The sequence below is a fragment of the Borostomias antarcticus genome, assembly GCF_949987555.1.
Source record: "Borostomias antarcticus genome assembly, chromosome: 30".
NCBI lineage: Eukaryota > Metazoa > Chordata > Actinopteri > Stomiiformes > Stomiidae > Borostomias > Borostomias antarcticus.
In genome coordinates this window covers 330,953-348,605 of record NC_140263.1, presented here as the reverse complement: position 1 = coordinate 348,605, position 17,653 = coordinate 330,953, and the positions used below count along the sequence as shown (strand labels likewise).

Sequence of the window (17,653 nt, the reverse complement as noted above, 5' to 3'; positions counted from 1 at the left end):
TGTGTGTGTGTGTGTGTGTGTGTGTGTGTGTGTGTGTGTGTGTGTGTGTGTGTGTGTGTGTGTGTGTGTGTGTGTGTACCTCAGGACTGACCTCTCTCTCCTCCCTCCAGGCCTGGCCATCGCCAAGCGTATCCAGATCACTGACCTGCCCCAGCTGGTGGCGGCCTTCCACAGCCTGGTGGGCCTGGCGGCCGTGCTGACCTGCGTGGCCGAGTACATGGTGGAGTACCCGCACTTCGCCACCGACCCCGCCGCCAACCTCACCAAGGTCATCGCCTACCTGGGGACCTTCATCGGAGGGGTGACGTTCAGCGGCTCGCTGGTGGCCTACGGCAAACTGCAGGGTGAGGGGGGGAGGCTGGTGATGGGTCGGGGGAGGGGGGGAGGCTGGTGACGGGTCGGGGGAGGGGGGGAGGCTGGTGACGGGTCGGGGGAGGGGGGGGTCACGTCACCTTGAGCAGCTCACGGGTGGCCTACAGCAAACCGCAGGGTGAGTGTGGTGGGTGAGTGGAGGTTGGCGCGCGTGTGTGTGTGTGTGCGTGTGTGTGTGGGTTGCTAAGGAGAGGGTGGTAGCGGGGACGGCAGAGCTAATGTGTGGGATCGGCGCTGGTTGGCGTTCCCAGGTTTCTGAGGGCGAGCGGAGCAAGAACGCCACTCTGGGAATACTAATGACTTCCAGCTTTCAGGAGCAAGTGGAAAATGACTGGGAGGAGGGAGGGAGGCGGGAGGGAGGCCCTAACCCTGCTCCTCTGCTCCTCCCCCCCCAACCCTAACCCTGCTCCTCACCTGACCCCTCCCCCCCAACCCTAACCCTGCTCCTCACCTGACCCCTCCCCCCCAACCCTAACCCTGCCAAGCTCCAGACCGCCAAAATAAGGAGGATTTCTATATCAAAGCGGGGTTCTGGGGGTCCTCCCGCAGAAAAAGAGACTTTGTTTCCTGTATTCTGGTGACTTTTAAAGAGTGAAAATAACAAAATAGTGAAACGTTCACTGAAAAGTATACTGAAACAGCACTTTTATTTTGGAGTTATGGGGTGAGAATAATAAATAGAATGTTTCATTTAAGAAAAATGTATGCTTGATGCCCATTGATGCTTAACTGCTTGCTCATCATCATCATCATCTTCATCCGCTTATCCAGGGTCGGGTCGCGGAGGCAGCAGCTCCAGCAGGGGGCCCCAGACATCCCTTTCCCTAGCAGCATCAACCAGCTCTGCCTGGGGAATCTTTAGCCGCTCACAGGCCAGTGCGGAGATGTAGTCCCGCCACCTATTCCTGGGTCTACCCCGCGGCCTCCTCCCAGCCGGACACGCCTGGAACACCTCCCTAGGGAGGCGCCCAGGAGGCATCCTCACTAGATGCCCGAACCACCTCAACTGGCTCCTTTCGACGCAAAGGAGCAGCGGCTCTACTCCGAGTCTCTCCCGGATGACTGAACTTCTCACCCGATCTCTCAGGGAGACCCCAGCCACCCTCCGGAGAAAACTCATTTCGGCCGCTTGTATCCGTGATCTCGTTCTTTCGGTCATGACCCATCCTTCATGACCATAGGTGAGGGTGGGGACGAAGATAGACCGGTAGATCGAGAGCTTTGCCTTTTGGCTCAGCTCTCTTTTCGTCACAACAGTGTGGTAAAGCGACTGCAGAACCGCACCAGCTGCTCCAATTCTCCGGCCAAACTCCCTCTCCATGGTTCCCTCACTCGTGAACAAGACCCCCAGATACTTGAACTCCTTCACTTGGGGTAAGGACTCATTTCCTACTCGGAGCGGACAGGCCACCGGTTTCCTGCTGAGAACCATGGCCTCAGATTTAGAAGTGCTTATTCTCATCCCAGCCGCTTCACACTCAGTTGCGAACCTATCCAGAGAGTGCTGGAGGTCGCAGGCAGCTGATGCCATCAGGACCACATCATCTGCAAAAAGCAGTGACGTGATCCCCAGCTCACCGAACTGCAAACCCTCCTCCCCCCGGCTACGCCTCGATATCCTGTCCATGAAAATCACAAACAGGATTGGTGACAAAGCGCAGCCCTGGCGGAGGCCAACACCCACCGGAAAGGAAGACGACTTACTGCCGAGGACCCGGACACAGCTCTCGCTCTGGGTGTACAGGGATTGGATGGCCCTAAGTAGGGACCCCCTCACCCCATACTCCCGCATAACCCTCCACAAGACCTCTCAAGGGACCCGGTCGTAAGCCTTCTCCAAGTCCACAAAACACATGTAGACAGGTTGGGCAAACTCCCAAGCCCCCTCCAAGATCCTTGCGAGAGTGAAGAGCTGGTCGGTAGTTCCACGACCAGGACGAAATCCGCATTGTTCCTCTTCGATCTGAGGTTCGACTATCGGCCGGACCCTCCTTTCCAGCACCTTGGAGTAAACTTTCCCTGGGAGGCTGAGTAATGTGATGCCTCTATAATTCGCACACACCCTCTGGTCCCCGTTTTTGAATATGGGGACCACCACCCCAGTCTGCCACTCCTTCGGCACTGACCCAGACTTCCACGCAATGTTACAGAGGCGTGTCAACCAAGACAGCCCCTCTACACCCAGCGCCTTCAGCATTTCTGGACGGATCTCATCAGTCCCTGGGGCTCTGCCACTGTGGAGTTGTTTGACTACCTCAGTGACCTCCTCCAAGGACATTGACGACCCCCCATCATCTTCCGGCTCTGCCTCGTTCGTAGAGGGTGGATTAGTCGGGTTCAGGAGTTCCTCAAAGTGCTCCTTCCAACGCTCAACAACCTCCTCAGTTGAGGTCAGCAGTGTCCCCTCCTTGCTGTATACAGCTTGGATGGTCCCCCGCTTTCCCTTCCTGTGGTGTCTGATGGTCTTCCAGAAACACTTTGGTGCCGACCGAAAGTCCTTCTCCATGGTTTCTCCGAACTCCTCCCACACCCGCTGCTTTGCCTTGGTCACGGCCGAAGCCGCAGCCCTCCGGGCCAGTCGATACCCTGCAACTGTTTCTGGGGTCTCCCGGGCTAACATATCCCGGAAGGCCTCCTTCTTCAGTCGGACGGCTTCCCTGACCACCGCTGTCCACCACGGTGTCCGAGGGTTACCGCCCCTTGAGGTACCTATGGCCCTCAGGCCACAGCTCCCAGCTGCAGCTTCAGCAATGGAGGCTTTGAACACCGACCACTCATGCTCGATGTCCCCAACCTCCACAGGGATGCCTGAGAAGCTCTGCCGGAGGTGGCAATTGAAATCTCTCCGGACAGGCTCTTCCTCCAGACGTTCCCAGTTCACCCTCACTACACGCTTGGGTTTTCCAGGTCTGTCCAGAAGTTTCCCCCGCCATCGAAACCAGCTCACCACCAGATGGTGATCAGTGGACAGCTCTGCCCCTCTCTTTACCCGAGTGTCCAAAACGCATGGCCTCAGATCAGATGATACGATAACGAAATCGATCATCGACCTTCGGACTAAGGTGTTCTGATGCCAGGTGTACTTGTGGGCATCCTTGTGTTCGAACATGGTGTTTGTTATGGACAAACTGTGACTAGCACAGAAGTCCAACAACAAAACACCACTCGGGTTCAGATTGTGGTGGCCATGCCTCCCAATCACGCCCCTCCAAGTTTCTCCATCATTGCCTACGTGTGCATTGAAGTCCCCCAGTAGGACACTGGAGTCCCCTGCAGGAGCCCCCAAAAGGACTCCACTCAGGGTCTGCAGGAAGGCTGAGTACTCTGAACTGCTGTTCGGTGCATAAGCACAAACCACAGTCAGAGTCCCCCCCCCACAGTCCTAAGGCGCAGGGAGGTGACCCTCTCGTCCACTGGGGTGAACTCCAGCACAGAGGCGCTCAGCTGGGGGCTAGCTAGTATAGCCACACCTGCCTTACGCCTCATACCGTGAGCAACTCCGGAGAAGAACAGGGTCCAACCCCTATCCAGGAGTTTGGTTCCGGCGCCGGTGCTGTGCGTGGAGGTTAGCCCCACCAGGTGTAATTGGTATCGCTCCACCTCCCTCACAAGCTCCGGCTCCTTCCCCCCCAGCGAGGTCACGTTCCATGTCCCCAGAGCCAGCCTTTGCCGCCCGGGTCCGGTCCGTCGGTGCCCCCCGCCTTCACCGCCACCTAGTTGGCAGCGCACCCGACCCCGACAATTCCTCCCGCGGGTGGTGGGTCCACGGGACGATGGAGGAGGAGATGGTGCTTCCACGTTGCTTATTCGGGCTGGGCCCGGCCGGGCTCCGTGGTAAGCCCGGCCACCAGGCGCTCGCATGCGGGCCCTCCGTCTGGGCCTGGCTCCAGACGAGGGCCCCGGGCTTCCTCCGGGCCGGGTCTCTCTTCCTTTTTGGTGTAATGTCATCAGGGTTTTTTTCCTGTAACCCCAGGTAGGGGGGCTAGGGGGTACTACCACTTGCCCAAGGTGGACCCCCAGACTAGTGGAGGGAAGGAGGCGTCTTACTTCTCCATTCTAGTTTTGCAACTAGCCACTAGCCACTGCTTGCTCATACAGTCTAAATCATCAGACAGTCTTTCTAGTCTCTCATCTTCACTCTCTCCTGTCCCTACCTATCCTCTCCTACCACAATCACTTCCTGTCCCTACCTATCCTCTGCTACCACAATCACTTCCTGTCCCTACCTATCCTCTCCTACCACAATCACTTCCTGTCCCTACCTATCCTCTGCTACCACAATCACTTCCTGTCCCTACCTATCCTCTCCTACCACAATCACTTCCTGTCCCTACCTATCCTCTGCTACCACAATCACTTCCTGTCCCTACCTATCCTCTGCTACCACAATCACTGCCTTTTTCACATACCTAAATAGGGATGTAACGATAGCCGGTTTAGTGATAAACCACGATAAAATGAGATAAAATTTATCGCGATAAAATGATCACTAAAACTGTGTTTGATTACCATGCTTTGAAAAACTCACTGTAAATACTGTCCAGTATCAACCAGAACTACAGTCTCCCAGATGCATTATTTTAATGTTTACACAAACAAAAAGTGCAGTGCTGCTAATTTTATTTTTCAATATAAAACTTGGTGAAATTATTTCAGTGTACCAGTAGTTTTTTTTTAATTTTCAGCACATTTTAACAGTAACGCGATAATACTGATAACCGTGATAATTTTGATCGCTATAATCATGATGTGAAATTTTCATCTCTATACCTAAATAATAGATTAGGCTATGCTTAACTGACATTTCATTGCATTTGCTGTTGCTCTGACTGGCACTTTGTAGGTGACTGGAGGAACATTAACGCATCGCCTATTTTGTAATAGGCTCGCTGAAGAAAACATCCCTTCATGTGCTTCATGTCTTTTGAGTTGACCACAGAAAGCAACATTTATAGAGCGCAGGCTCTTGTTGAAAATAAAAATGTGGCACGACATTGTCATGATTTTGAAAGCGCATTTAGGCAGAAATATTTTGAAAGTTAAAGATTTTAACTTAAGACTTTAAAGCTACATGAGATAACTCGGCACTTTGGTGGCCCCTCTGGTCGTGATAAAATCGGCACTGCATTTTAAGAACCACACTTTCCACAATCCTCCACTCACTCCCTGTAATGATGGGGGAAAATGCTAACAAATGCGTGTGGCGCAGACTGGACTGGAAGATTGTAGCTACTTTCTGTAAAGATGGCTTCAATGCAGGTAAATACCGGCCTTTCTTTTATGTGCATGTAGATTTTGTTTCGCGAAGTGCAAAGTGTTTGTTGTCTTCCTGATATTGTGACACGCAAAACGCATCACTTCAGGGCTCTAAGCTAGCATTTTTCACTAAATGAAAAAAATTAGGAGCACAGGAAAAATTTGGGAGCGCAATGAAAATTTTTAAATAACACATTTTTATTAGCAGCACACACATTAGGCCTACTGCCAACAACATTAAACAATAATAACCTGCTCACCATAGGAGCTCTCATCCTCTCCTACTATACTATTCCCACACACTTCATCAGGTGCATTGGTCCTAATGAAGACTATACTAGTCCCACACACTTCATCAGGTGCATTGGTCCTAATGAAGACTATGGCCCAATCCCATACCCCTTATCCCTTAGCCCTAGTCTGTGGCCCCACCCCTACATTTTGCGCGTTCACGCGTAGGGTAGTGTGTCCCATTCCTTTTAGCTTCTAGGGCTAGGGGGCATATCGAGGGCTAGTGGACGTTCAAACAGCCCTCCAAAACGAGGGTTTTCAGATGCTGATTTGAAACCGAGGGGTAGATGAAAACTCACGCAATGCTTTGTGAACCGAGGCAGTGATATGAAACATAGCTGCCGGTGCCGTGAAAAAACGTGGGAAGAAAGCCCAATATCTTCACATATAATCATTCAAAAATTTTAAAATCTGTGGAAAAGCTTAGTTTAATGTAGATGCAAAGGAACATGTCATTGGATCGTTATGACACGCATTTCGATGTCAACAGCATTTCATTGCGTTTTGATGTGGATCCAGGTACTGGTTGGCTACGGTGCAACGTTGAATCTAATCTAATCAATAGAACTTTGTGTAAACAACGATTTTTGAGTGACAGTTGATTCGACTCCCCCCGGGCCTCACCGAATTCCTCTCCCTCCTTGGTTCCACTTTGCCGGAAAAAATACGATTGAATGGGCTTCATTTTCTTCATTTTGTTAATGTTACTGACAGGGACATTCAGCGTCTGCACACTTCACCTGTACTTGCTATTAGTTAATGAATTGGCCTTAGCAAGAACCCCAAAATTGTTTTCATGACATGATACTGCATGAGACCCTGTGAATTTATTATTTTTCGGTGTACTTGCTAGTACTGGTTCTCAGCAGGAAACCGGTGGTCTGTCCGCTCCGAGTAGGAAATGAGTCCTTACCCCAAGTGAAGGAGTTCAAGTATCTGGGGGTCTTGTTCACGAGTGAGGGAACCATGGAAAGGGAGTTTGGCCGGAGAATCAGAGCAGCTGGTGCGGTTCTGCCGTCGCTTTACCGCACTGTTGTGACGAAAAGAGAGCTGAGCCAAAAGGCGAAGCTCTCGATCTACCGGTCTATCTTCGTCCCCACCCTCACCTATGGTCATGAAGGATGGGTCATGACCGAAAGAACGAGATCACAGATACAAGCGGCCGAAATGAGTTTTCTCCGGAGGGTGGCTGGGGTCTCCCTGAGAGATCGGGTGAGAAGTTCAGTCATCCGGGAGAGACTCGGAGTAGAGCCGCTGCTCCTTTGCGTCGAAAGGAGCCAGTTGAGGTGGTTCGGGCATCTAGTGAGGATGCCTCCTGGGCGCCTTCCTAGGGAGGTGTTCCAGGCGTGTCCGGCTGGGAGGAGGCCGCGGGGTAGACCCAGGACTAGGTGGCGGGACTACATCTCCGCACTGGCCTGTGAGCGGCTAAAGATTCCCCAGGCAGAGCTGGTTGATGCTGCTAGGGAAAGGGATGTCTGGGGCCCCCTGCTGGAACTGCTGCCTCCGCGACCCGACCCCGGATAAGCGGATGATGATGGATGGATGGATGGCTAGTACACTGGCGGGAAGTCTTGTGATGGAAGCGGAAGTGATGCATTTTGCGTTTCACAATATCAGGAAGACAACAAGGGGGTCGCCAAAGTGCCAAGATATCTCATGTATCTTTAATATATGTAGCCTAATTTGTATTATTATTTTTTGTATCAAAAAATCACTCCACAGCAAAACCTTACCAGCGGAAATACTGCTCCTACCCCAACCCTGCTCCTCACCTGTACCCTACCCTCATCCTGCTCCTCACCTGGACCGTACCCTAATCCTGCTCCTCACCTGTACCCTTCCCTAACCCTGCTCCTCACCTGTACCCTACCCTAACCCTGCTCCTCACCTGGCCCCTACCCTAACCCTGCTCCTCACCTGTACCCTTCCCTAACCCTGCTCCTCACCTGTACCCTACCCTAACCCTGCTCCTCACCTGTACCCTTCCCTAACCCTGCTCCTCACCTGTACCCTTCCCTAACCCTGCTCCTCACCTGGCCCCTACCCTAACCCTGCTCCTCACCTGTACCCTTCCCTAACCCTGCTCCTCACCTGTACCCTTCCCTAACCCTGCTCCGCACCTGTACCCTTCCCTAACCCTGCTCCTCACCTGGCCCCTACCCTAACCCTGCTCCTCACCTGTACCCTACCCTAACCCTGCTCCTCACCTGGACCCTACCCTAATCCTGCTCCTCACCTGGACCCTACCCTAACCCTGCTCCTCACCTGTACCCTACCCTAACCCTGCTCCTCACCTGTACCCTACCCTAACCCTGCTCCTCACCTGTACCCTACCCTAACCCTGCTCCTCACCTGTACCCTACCCTAACCCTGCTCCTCACCTGGACCCTACCCTAATCCTGCTCCTCACCTGTACCCTACCCTAACCCTGCTCCTCACCTGTACCCTACCCTAACCCTGCTCCTCACCTGGCCCCTACCCTAACCCTGCTCCTCACCTGGACCCTACCCTAACCCTGCTCCTCACCTGGACCCTACCCTAACCCTGCTCCTCACCTGGCCCCTACCCTAACCCTGCTCCTCACCTGTACCCTACCCTAACCCTGCTCCTCACCTGTACCCTACCCTAACCCTGCTCCTCACCTGTACCCTTCCCTAATCCTGCTCCTCACCTGTACCCTACCCTAATCCTGCTCCTCACCTGTACCCTTCCCTAACCCTGCTCCTCACCTGGACCGTACCCTAATCCTGCTCCTCACCTGTACCCTACCCTAATCCTGCTCCTCACCTGGTCCCTACCGTAACCCTAACCCTGCTCCTCACATGACTTCTGACCCCGCCCACCCCTAACCCTAACCCTGCTCCTCTCCTGACCCCTCCCACCCAGCCACCATTCCTCACCCCCCAGGTCCTACTGTACCACACCCTGCTCCTCCTCCATCAGCCAGCCTCCTCTCCCCCCTCCTCCTCCTCCCTGTCTCCATCCCTCCTCCTCCTCTTCCTCCTCCTCCAACTCCTCCCTCCTCTCGCTCCTCTCCCCCCTCCTCCTCTACCTCCTCCTCCAACCCCTCCTTCTCTCCCTTCTCCTCTCCCTCCTCCTCCTCCCTGTCTCCATCCCTCCTCCTCCTCCTCTCTCCCCCTCCTCTCTGTTGTTCTGAGGGCTGTGTTTTGGAAGGTTGGCAGAACAGAAAATAATCAGTGGAGGTTTTGCCCTGCGTCCGTCTGAAACCACACACTCCTGGCCATGCTGGTCTGACTGTCAACATGCTCTCAGGTTCAATTCACCGTGAAGTTAGACACACACACACACACACACACACAGAACAGAGTTTGGACAGCGACACTTGAACACACTCAGCCTCTTGGAAATGAAAGTCATTTAATTTCATCATTCCATATCTGACCCTCCGAAGGGTCAACTGAGGTTGAAATGGCTGATCAGTTTTGAAATGGTTTGGTTAACGGCCTACATCTTAACGCTAACCGTGACGACTCATCAGTTTTAGAACGGTCGGGTTAAAGGCCTACATCTTAACGCTAACCGTGTTCCTCCTTTCTGCCTTCACCCCCCCAGGTGTACTGAACTCCGCCCCTTTGATGTTGCCAGGGCGCCACGCCCTTAATGCCGGTCTGATGCTGGCGAGTGTTGGGGGCATAGTTCCCTACATGCTGGACCCCAGCTACACCATGGGCCTCACCTGCCTGGGCTCGGTCTCCGCCCTCTCCGCCGTCATGGTAGGAGTTATGAGTTATGAGTTATGAGTTCTGTCTCATGTCGGAGTGGGTTTGTGGCCGACGAGTGGAGTTTTTTGTCTGTTTGTGTCTGCGTTAGCGTGTATGTGCGATTGTCTGTTTTGCACGTGTGCATGTGTGTGTGTTGGTGTGTGGGTGTGGTTGTGAGAGAGAGAGAGAGAGAGAGAGAGAGAGAGAGTGTGGTCCTAGCTAGCCCACTGTCTGTCCTCCCTCCAGTGTTGGTCTGTTCCACGGCCGTCTAGATGTTGGCTAGAGAACAGAGGCTGACTCAGACTGATAGAATATCCACACCCAGTATGACTGATACCTTATGAGCCAGACTCTCTTATCCAGCAGATCGTATAGCGTATCTGTAGAGCGGTTAATAGAGTTAGCCAGCTACCCAGCTCTGGGACTCCCGTCAAGGTAAACTGGCACCTGAGCTGCAGCAGAAAGATCGTATAAGAGAAGAGAACTGATAGTCTTCAAGTCCTCTCTCTCGCTCACTCTGTCCCTCCCTCCCTCCATCCATCCATCCACCCATCCCTCCCCCTCTCTCTCTCCCCATCCTCCTTCTGTCTGATGGCGTGTGTGATGACTTAATGTGAGGTAGCTGCTTCTACTTAGCTACAGCCCCTGAGGTAGGAGTGTAGAGCATGACACTGAGGTGATATCTGAACACACATTCACACACACACACACACATACACACACACACACACACACACACACACACATACACACACACACACACACACACACACACACACACACACACACACACACACAGAGTCCTGAAATATAGCCGCTGTGTTTTGACAAACACTCAGTCGCAGAGGAACCTGATCAGAAACTAAATAAACCACTTCTACAATGCGTGTGTGTTCATGAGTTCACATGGGCCTGGTCTAATATGGGCCTGGTCTAATATGGGCCTGGTCTAATATGGGCCTGGTCTAATATGGGCCTGGTCTAATATGGGCCTGGTCTAATATGGGCCTGGTCTAATATGGGCCTGGTCTAATATGGGCCTGGTCTAATATGGGCCTGGTCTCATATGGGCCTGGTCTAATATGGGCCTGGTCTAACATGGGCCTGGTCTAATATGGGCCTGGTCTAATATGGACCTGGTCTAATATGGGCCTGGTCTAATATGGGCCTGGTCTAATATGGGCCTGGTCTAATATGGGCCTGGTCTAATATGGGCCTGGTCTAATATGGGCCTAGTCTAATATGGGCCTGGTCTAATATGGGCCTGGTCTAATATGGGCCTGGTCTAATATGGGCCTGGTCTAATATGGGCCTGGTCTAATATGGGCCTGGTCTAATATGGGCCTGGTCTAATATGGGCCTGGTCTAATATGGGCCTGGTCTAATATGAAACACGGGTTCATAAGGTTCTCCTTAGATGTGGACCATAGAACAGTGTTCTCATCTGGTTCAAGGCTCTCATAGGTCTTGGTGTTAGTCCAGTGCTGTATCCCAATATCAATTAATGCACAGAGAGGATGTATTGCACCAGAGTATAGCTAATATCTGCAGTCCCATTGGTCCAGCGGTGTTCTGTATGTGTTCTGATTGGTCCAGCGGTGTTCTGATTGGTCCAGCGGTGTTCTGTATGTGTTCTGATTGGTCCAGCGGTGTTCTGTATGTGTTCTGATTGGTCCAGCGGTGTTCTGATTGTGTTCTGATTGGTCCAGCGGTGTTCTGTATGTGTTCTGATTGGTCCAGCGGTGTTCTGATTGGCCTTCTCTCCCCAGGGCCTGACGCTGACGGCGGCCATCGGCGGCGCGGACATGCCGGTGGTGATCACGGTCCTGAACAGCTACTCCGGCTGGGCGCTGTGTGCCGAGGGCTTCCTGCTCAACAACAACCTGCTGACCATCGTAGGAGCTCTGATTGGCTCGTCTGGAGCCATCCTCTCCTACATCATGTGTGTGGTAAGAATCAGCTACATCACGTGACACGCACAGATGCTCTTTCTTTCTTTCTTTCTTTCTTTCCTTCTTTCTTTCTTTCTTTCTTTCTTTCTTCATTTCTTTCTTTCTTTCTGTCTTTCTTTCTTTCTGTCTTTCTTCGCTTCTTTCTTTCTTTCCTTCTTTCTTTCTTTCCCCCGGGCCTCTGCACGCTGCCTGCTGTCTGCTCCCGGCTGCTTGGGGAAAGGACATCAGGACGGGTTAAGAGCAGAGAACATTTCATCTCCACATGTGTGCTGGATGATAAATAACGATGCTTCTTCTGGATATGCTGCTGTTCCTTGCCTGTCCACTAGGAGGAACTCTAACTATACTGAAACGGTCTCAGAGCAAGACATGTTGATAACCTCTCTCCACCCCCTCCACCACGCCTCAGGCCATGAACCGGTCCCTGACTAACGTGATCCTGGGGGGCTACGGTACATCCTCCACCGGTACCGGCAAACCCATGGAGATCACGGGAACACACACCGAGGTCAACGTGGACCAGACTGTCGACATGATCAAGGATGCGCAAAACATTATCATCACTCCAGGTACACACACACAAACATTTTATTTGATTCCACTTCCACAAATTACATTACAACAGCAGGGAATCAAATATAACAAGACGATTCAAGAACACCTAAGGATACACATTATAACACATTATAACACATTATAACACATTATAACACATTATAACACATTATAGCACCTTCTCCTCCACACGGCTAAGCTGCCTATGACAGCTGAAACAGAGCGATATTTACCAAGTGGTTTGGCTTTGCTCTTTCTCATGCCAGCAATGTTCAGACCACTCCTGGTATACTTACTGTATATACATGGTCCAGGCTTCCAAATATGACTATGCAGAGTTTACATCTGTGCACAAAGTTGGTTATAATTTCAAGAATATTTATCTTTATCACACACAAACACACACATGTACACACACAAACACACACAGGCGCGCGCACACGCACACACGCACACAGCAAATAACCTTGCCTTACCACAAATCCCTCTCATACACAAGGAGACTCAACCCCACCACACACAAAGCAACATGTAACCTGACGCCTCACACACACAGGCCTACCAAGCAGGCCTCACACACACACACACACACACACACACACACACTACAACAGAACTGTTCTGTGTTTGTCTGACTGGGTGGGAGGGGGGGGGGGGTGGTACAGGTTACTGGATGTTAGTTTTTTGGTACAGGTTATTGGATGTTTTTTGCGGGAAGGTGGTACAGATTATTGGATGTTTTTGTGTGTTGGCTGTAAGCCGACACACCTAGAAGAGGGAATCCTTTTTGTCGCTCCCTTCCTCCCTTCCTCGGTCCCTGTTGTCGTTGTTGACCTGCAGTTCTATGTTGCTGCCACAAGAGGCAGTGGTCCCAGAACATCAAAACAAAAAGACTCCACAGATTTCCCAGGTCAGCGGTGGCCGAGTGGATAGTGCGCTGTCTATCACTGCGAAGGTTGAGTTCAATCCTTGGTGTGGACATACCAAGGTACCTGACATATTTTGTCACTGGATGTTGTAGAAGTTATTTAACGAGCGTGGTTCATATTTGTTAATTATAGACCCTTTTACAGCCTAGCCAGCACAAGTATGCGCGCGCATTCTTGAAACAGTAGCAGAGGAAGACAGACGAAATCGCCATTATTAAGTGTACGGACCAATACATCCATGGTACGGACTGGACTGAGGACATCATCAAAAATGCCTGTTTTGCGGTGCCCATTTTATATCAGGTAAGTTATTTTGACTACCTGGTTTCACTGGAATGTCTGGTTGAAATGAAACCCTTCTCAGTCCCGTTGTCGCATTCCGCTCGCTCATGCCAGACAACAGTCCTTTGCTGGTCCATTCACTTTGCCGTCAAAATAAAGGCGCTCATATTTACAAGTGTCAGATAAACATGAAACTCACTTACCTAAGCAAAAGGGTCTATTTTAACAAATGCTGGGTTGAAGCTTCAAAGCGACGCCACCACCACAGAAGAAGAAAAATAATTTCATTCGGACAGAACGCGTCTAAATAAGTTATTTATTGGTAGCGCCGAGGCTTCAAAACCCAGCATTTGTTAAAATAGACCAGTTTCCTTAGGTAAGTGAAGTTTCATGTTTATCTGACACTTATAAATATGAGCGCCTCTCCTAACTAGCGGAATGCTACGGGACTCAGAAGGGCTAGTTGAAATGTAGAGTAATATCTGATCTATCTTTATCACGCTAAGATAAAGCTAAGTTCAGGAAATGAAGCCCAATGTTAGCTACCTAACTCAAGGCCTGAGGAGTTGGAGATACTGTGCACGTTCTCTCAAAGTGCTTTAGCTAAGGTTAGCTACTACAAGCTAGCTAGTCCTGGTCACCAACACTTGCCTCCCAACGTACGTAGCTAAACTATTCACACAGCAAGCAACATCAGCTGACTGGGACTGTCTCGTGAGTAGAATAACCAGTGTTGTGAAATACATTTAACAGCTGGTCAGTTGATATGTTGCACAGCAATCGAGCAGGACAATATCATTATGGCTAGGTTAGGTAGCTAGCAAAGTCAGCTTGCCCAGCTGGTATGGTTATAGGCTCATTCCTATGGGATAGCTTAGTAGTTTGTGATTTAGCAATGGGTTGACTAATCACTAGATCAATATTTTCAGTGGGGGATAGGACTACAACACCACCTGTGCTGTGGCACCAGGAATCTGCTCTGACCACTGTTTTTATTCACCACCGAATCATGTTATTATGCAGATTAAATGTACTGTATGTCTACGCGACACAAAAAAGGCTTTATATAAATGTTGTTTTTGGCCAATATTTTAATGCACTATTTTAATGCACTATTTTAATGCACCCTCATCTCCCTTCTGTTCTGTTGCAGCTTTGATGCTGGGATGCCTGGTGTGGTTGAGGCCAGAGAAGTGATGCAACACCAGTCAGGTGTCGGCTGCTGTGCAACGCTGATGTCCAGCCCCCCCAAAGATGGTCTTCAGGTGCAAGCCCCACCCGGACTGGACATGGCCTGACAGCAGTATCTGATCATGGATGGCTGTGACTGTGTCCATGATACAGGCAGTGCAATTACATGTCAAGTATACTGTACAGTAGTGCAGAGTAAGTTGTCTATTGTATAGACAAGGTGTTCAATTGCTCAAGTGTTGTCAGGTGTTGGTTCGAGTGTACAGTGGTGCAGAGTCAGTTGTTTATAGTACTCTGGTTGTACTATACATAGGCCCTCACTCTAATTATAACAATGGCACACATGCCACCCCCTGGACCAACAAGTGAACATGTGACACCTTGTCTATACAACAGACAACTGACTATGCACCACTGTACACTCGAACACTCGAACCAACACCTGACAACACTTGAGCAATTGAACACCTTGTCTATACAATAGACAACTGACTCTGTACTACTGTATACATGTGCATTACATGCCTCTCTTCTTTACAAAGATGGTCACAACCACAACATGTCCTGAGAGCACATGCAAAATAACAACTTATGGCTACTTTTAATGTGCATGACTGTCGTTTAATAAAGCATTTAGGAAAAGTTTAAATCAAGACTTGCGTATTACCTATTCTGTTGAGTACTATGTTTACAATTGTTCATTCATGATATTATTACAATTGACCTTTCAAGTCTGCCTACACTTAGGTTACTTAGCTAAGAACCATTTTAATTACAATTTACTTCTAAGGGCAAATACTTTACTTTCATATCTTCATATCAATATAATATCAAGATCCTAGATGTCCAAATAACCCACTGTGTCCTGGTCTACTTATTCACCACCTAAAGGGAAGTGCAAAACAGCAAGTCATGACCTTTATCCAGAAACAAAAGTTGAACCCATTGCAGCAAAACAGCTAACATTACAGGAATCATCAGTGTAACTGCTTTAGCCACTGACCGCTACCATTAATGTTATGGAAGCTGCTGCTAGTTGTTGTGAGCCCATGAGCTTACTGGCTATCCCGCTCTTATTGTGCTGGATTAGCATTGGAAGCATTGGAACTGATGTGTCCAGGTGACCCATCTTTATTTATCAGACATTACCGTCCTACCAGTCCCGCACAGAAACAAGCCAGCCTACACACATAAGCCAGGCTTGACCTGGCCTGGTTTTGGGGAGGGTGGTAGAGGTTACTGGATGTTTTTTGGGGAGGGTGGTACAGGTTACTGGATGTATTTCTTTTTTCTTTTTTTTGGGGGGGGGGGGGGGGGGGTACAGGTTATTGGATGTGTTTTGGGGGGGGGGGGGTGGTCCAGGTTACTGGATGTTTGTTGTGGGTGGGGAGGGTGGTACAGGTTACTGGATGTATTTCTTTTTTCTTTTTTTTTGGGGGGGGGGGGGGGGTACAGGTTATTGGATGTATTTCTTTTTTCTTTTTTTTTGGGGGGGGGGGGGGGGTACAGGTTATTGGATGTGTTTTGGGGGGGGGGGGGTGGTCCAGGTTACTGGATGTTTGTTGTGGGTGGGGGGGGTGGTCCAGGTTACTGGATGTTTGTTGTGGGTGGGGGGGTGGTACAGGTTACTGGATGTTTGTTGTGGGTGGGGGGGGGTGGTACAGGTTACTGGATGTTTGTTGTGGGTGTGGGGGGGGGTGGTACAGGTTACTGGATGTTTGTTGTGGGGGTGGGTGGTACAGGTTACTGGATGTTTGTTGTGGGTGAGGGGGGTGGTACAGGTTACTGGATGTTTGTTGTGGGGGTGGGTGGTACAGGTTACTGGATGTTTGTTGTGGGTGAGGGGGTGGTACAGGTTACTGGATGTTTGTTGTGGGTGAGGGGGTGGTACAGGTTACTGGATGTTTGTTGTGGGTGAGGGGGTGGTACAGGTTACTGGATGTTTGTTGTGGGTGGGGGGGGTGGTACAGGTTACTGGATGTTTGTTGTGGGTGGGGGGGGTGGTACAGGTTACTGGATGTTTGTTGTGGGTGGGGGGGGTGGTACAGGTTACTGGATGTTTGTTGTGGGTGGGGGGGTGGTACAGGTTACTGGATGTTTGTTGTGGGTGGGGGGGGTGGTACAGGTTACTGGATGTTTGTTGTGGGTGGGGGGGTGGTACAGGTTACTGGATGTTTGTTGTGGGTGGGGGGGGTGGTACAGGTTACCGGATGTTTGTTGTGGGTGGGGGGGTGGTACAGGTTACCGGATGTTTGTTGTGGGTGGGGGGGGTGGTACAGGTTATTGGATGTTTGTTGTGGGTGGGGGGGGTGGTACAGGTTAGGCTCACCAAGCTGGCCGGACACACTCTCACACACACTATTACAAAACTGTTCTGTGTTTGTCTGACCCCTGCTCACCCTGTTGAGGTGGGGGGGTGGTACAGGTTACTGAATATTGTTTGTTGTTTTTTTGAGGTGGGGGGGTGGTACAGGTTACTGGATGTTTTTGTTGTTTTTTTGAGGTGGGGGGGTGGTACAGGTTACTGGATGTTTTTGTTGTTTTTTTGAGGTGGGGGGGTGGTACAGGTTACTGGATGTTTTTGTTGTTTTTTGAGGTGGGGGGGTGGTACAGGTTACTGAATATTTTTTGTTGTTTTTTTGAGGTGGGGGGGTGGTACAGGTTACTGGATGTTTTTGTTGTTTTTTTGAGGTGGGGGGGTGCTACAGGTTACTGGATGTTTTTTGTGAGGGGTGGTGGTACAGATTACTGGATGTTGTGGGGGGGGGTTTTTGTGGGGGGGGGGGGGTACAGGTTACTGGATGTTTTGGGGGGGGGGGGGGAGGTACAGGTTACTGGATGTTTTTTTGGAGGGGGGGGGAGGTACAAGTTACTGGATGTGTTTTTGAGGGGAGGTACAAGTTACTGGATGTGTTTTTGAGGGGAGGTACAAGTTACTGGATGTGTTTTTGAGGGGAGGTACAAGTTACTGGATGTGTTTTTGAGGGGAGGTACAAGTTACTGGATGTGTTTTTGAGGGGTGGTACATGTTACTGGATGTGTTTTTGAGGGGAGGTACAAGTTACTGGATGTGTTTTTGAGGGGAGGTACAAGTTACTGGATG

The 17,653-nt window shown here is 50.6% G+C and overlaps 1 protein-coding gene across 1 annotated transcript in view; it reads left to right on the top strand.

Moving 5' to 3' along the window:
- LOC311327041 (NAD(P) transhydrogenase, mitochondrial-like) overlaps positions 1-14,598 on the top strand; it is an 87,015-nt gene extending 72,417 nt beyond the window's left edge. The window contains exons 15-19 of the mRNA XM_084460053.1: positions 111-344; positions 9,493-9,653; positions 11,411-11,590; positions 12,003-12,162; positions 14,513-14,598. Coding sequence (XP_084316179.1) covers positions 111-344; positions 9,493-9,653; positions 11,411-11,590; positions 12,003-12,162; positions 14,513-14,556 — 779 coding nt within the window. The 3' untranslated portion in view covers positions 14,557-14,598. The remainder of the gene's footprint in view (positions 1-110; positions 345-9,492; positions 9,654-11,410; positions 11,591-12,002; positions 12,163-14,512) is intronic.
- The last annotated feature ends 3,055 nt before the right edge of the window (positions 14,599-17,653 follow it).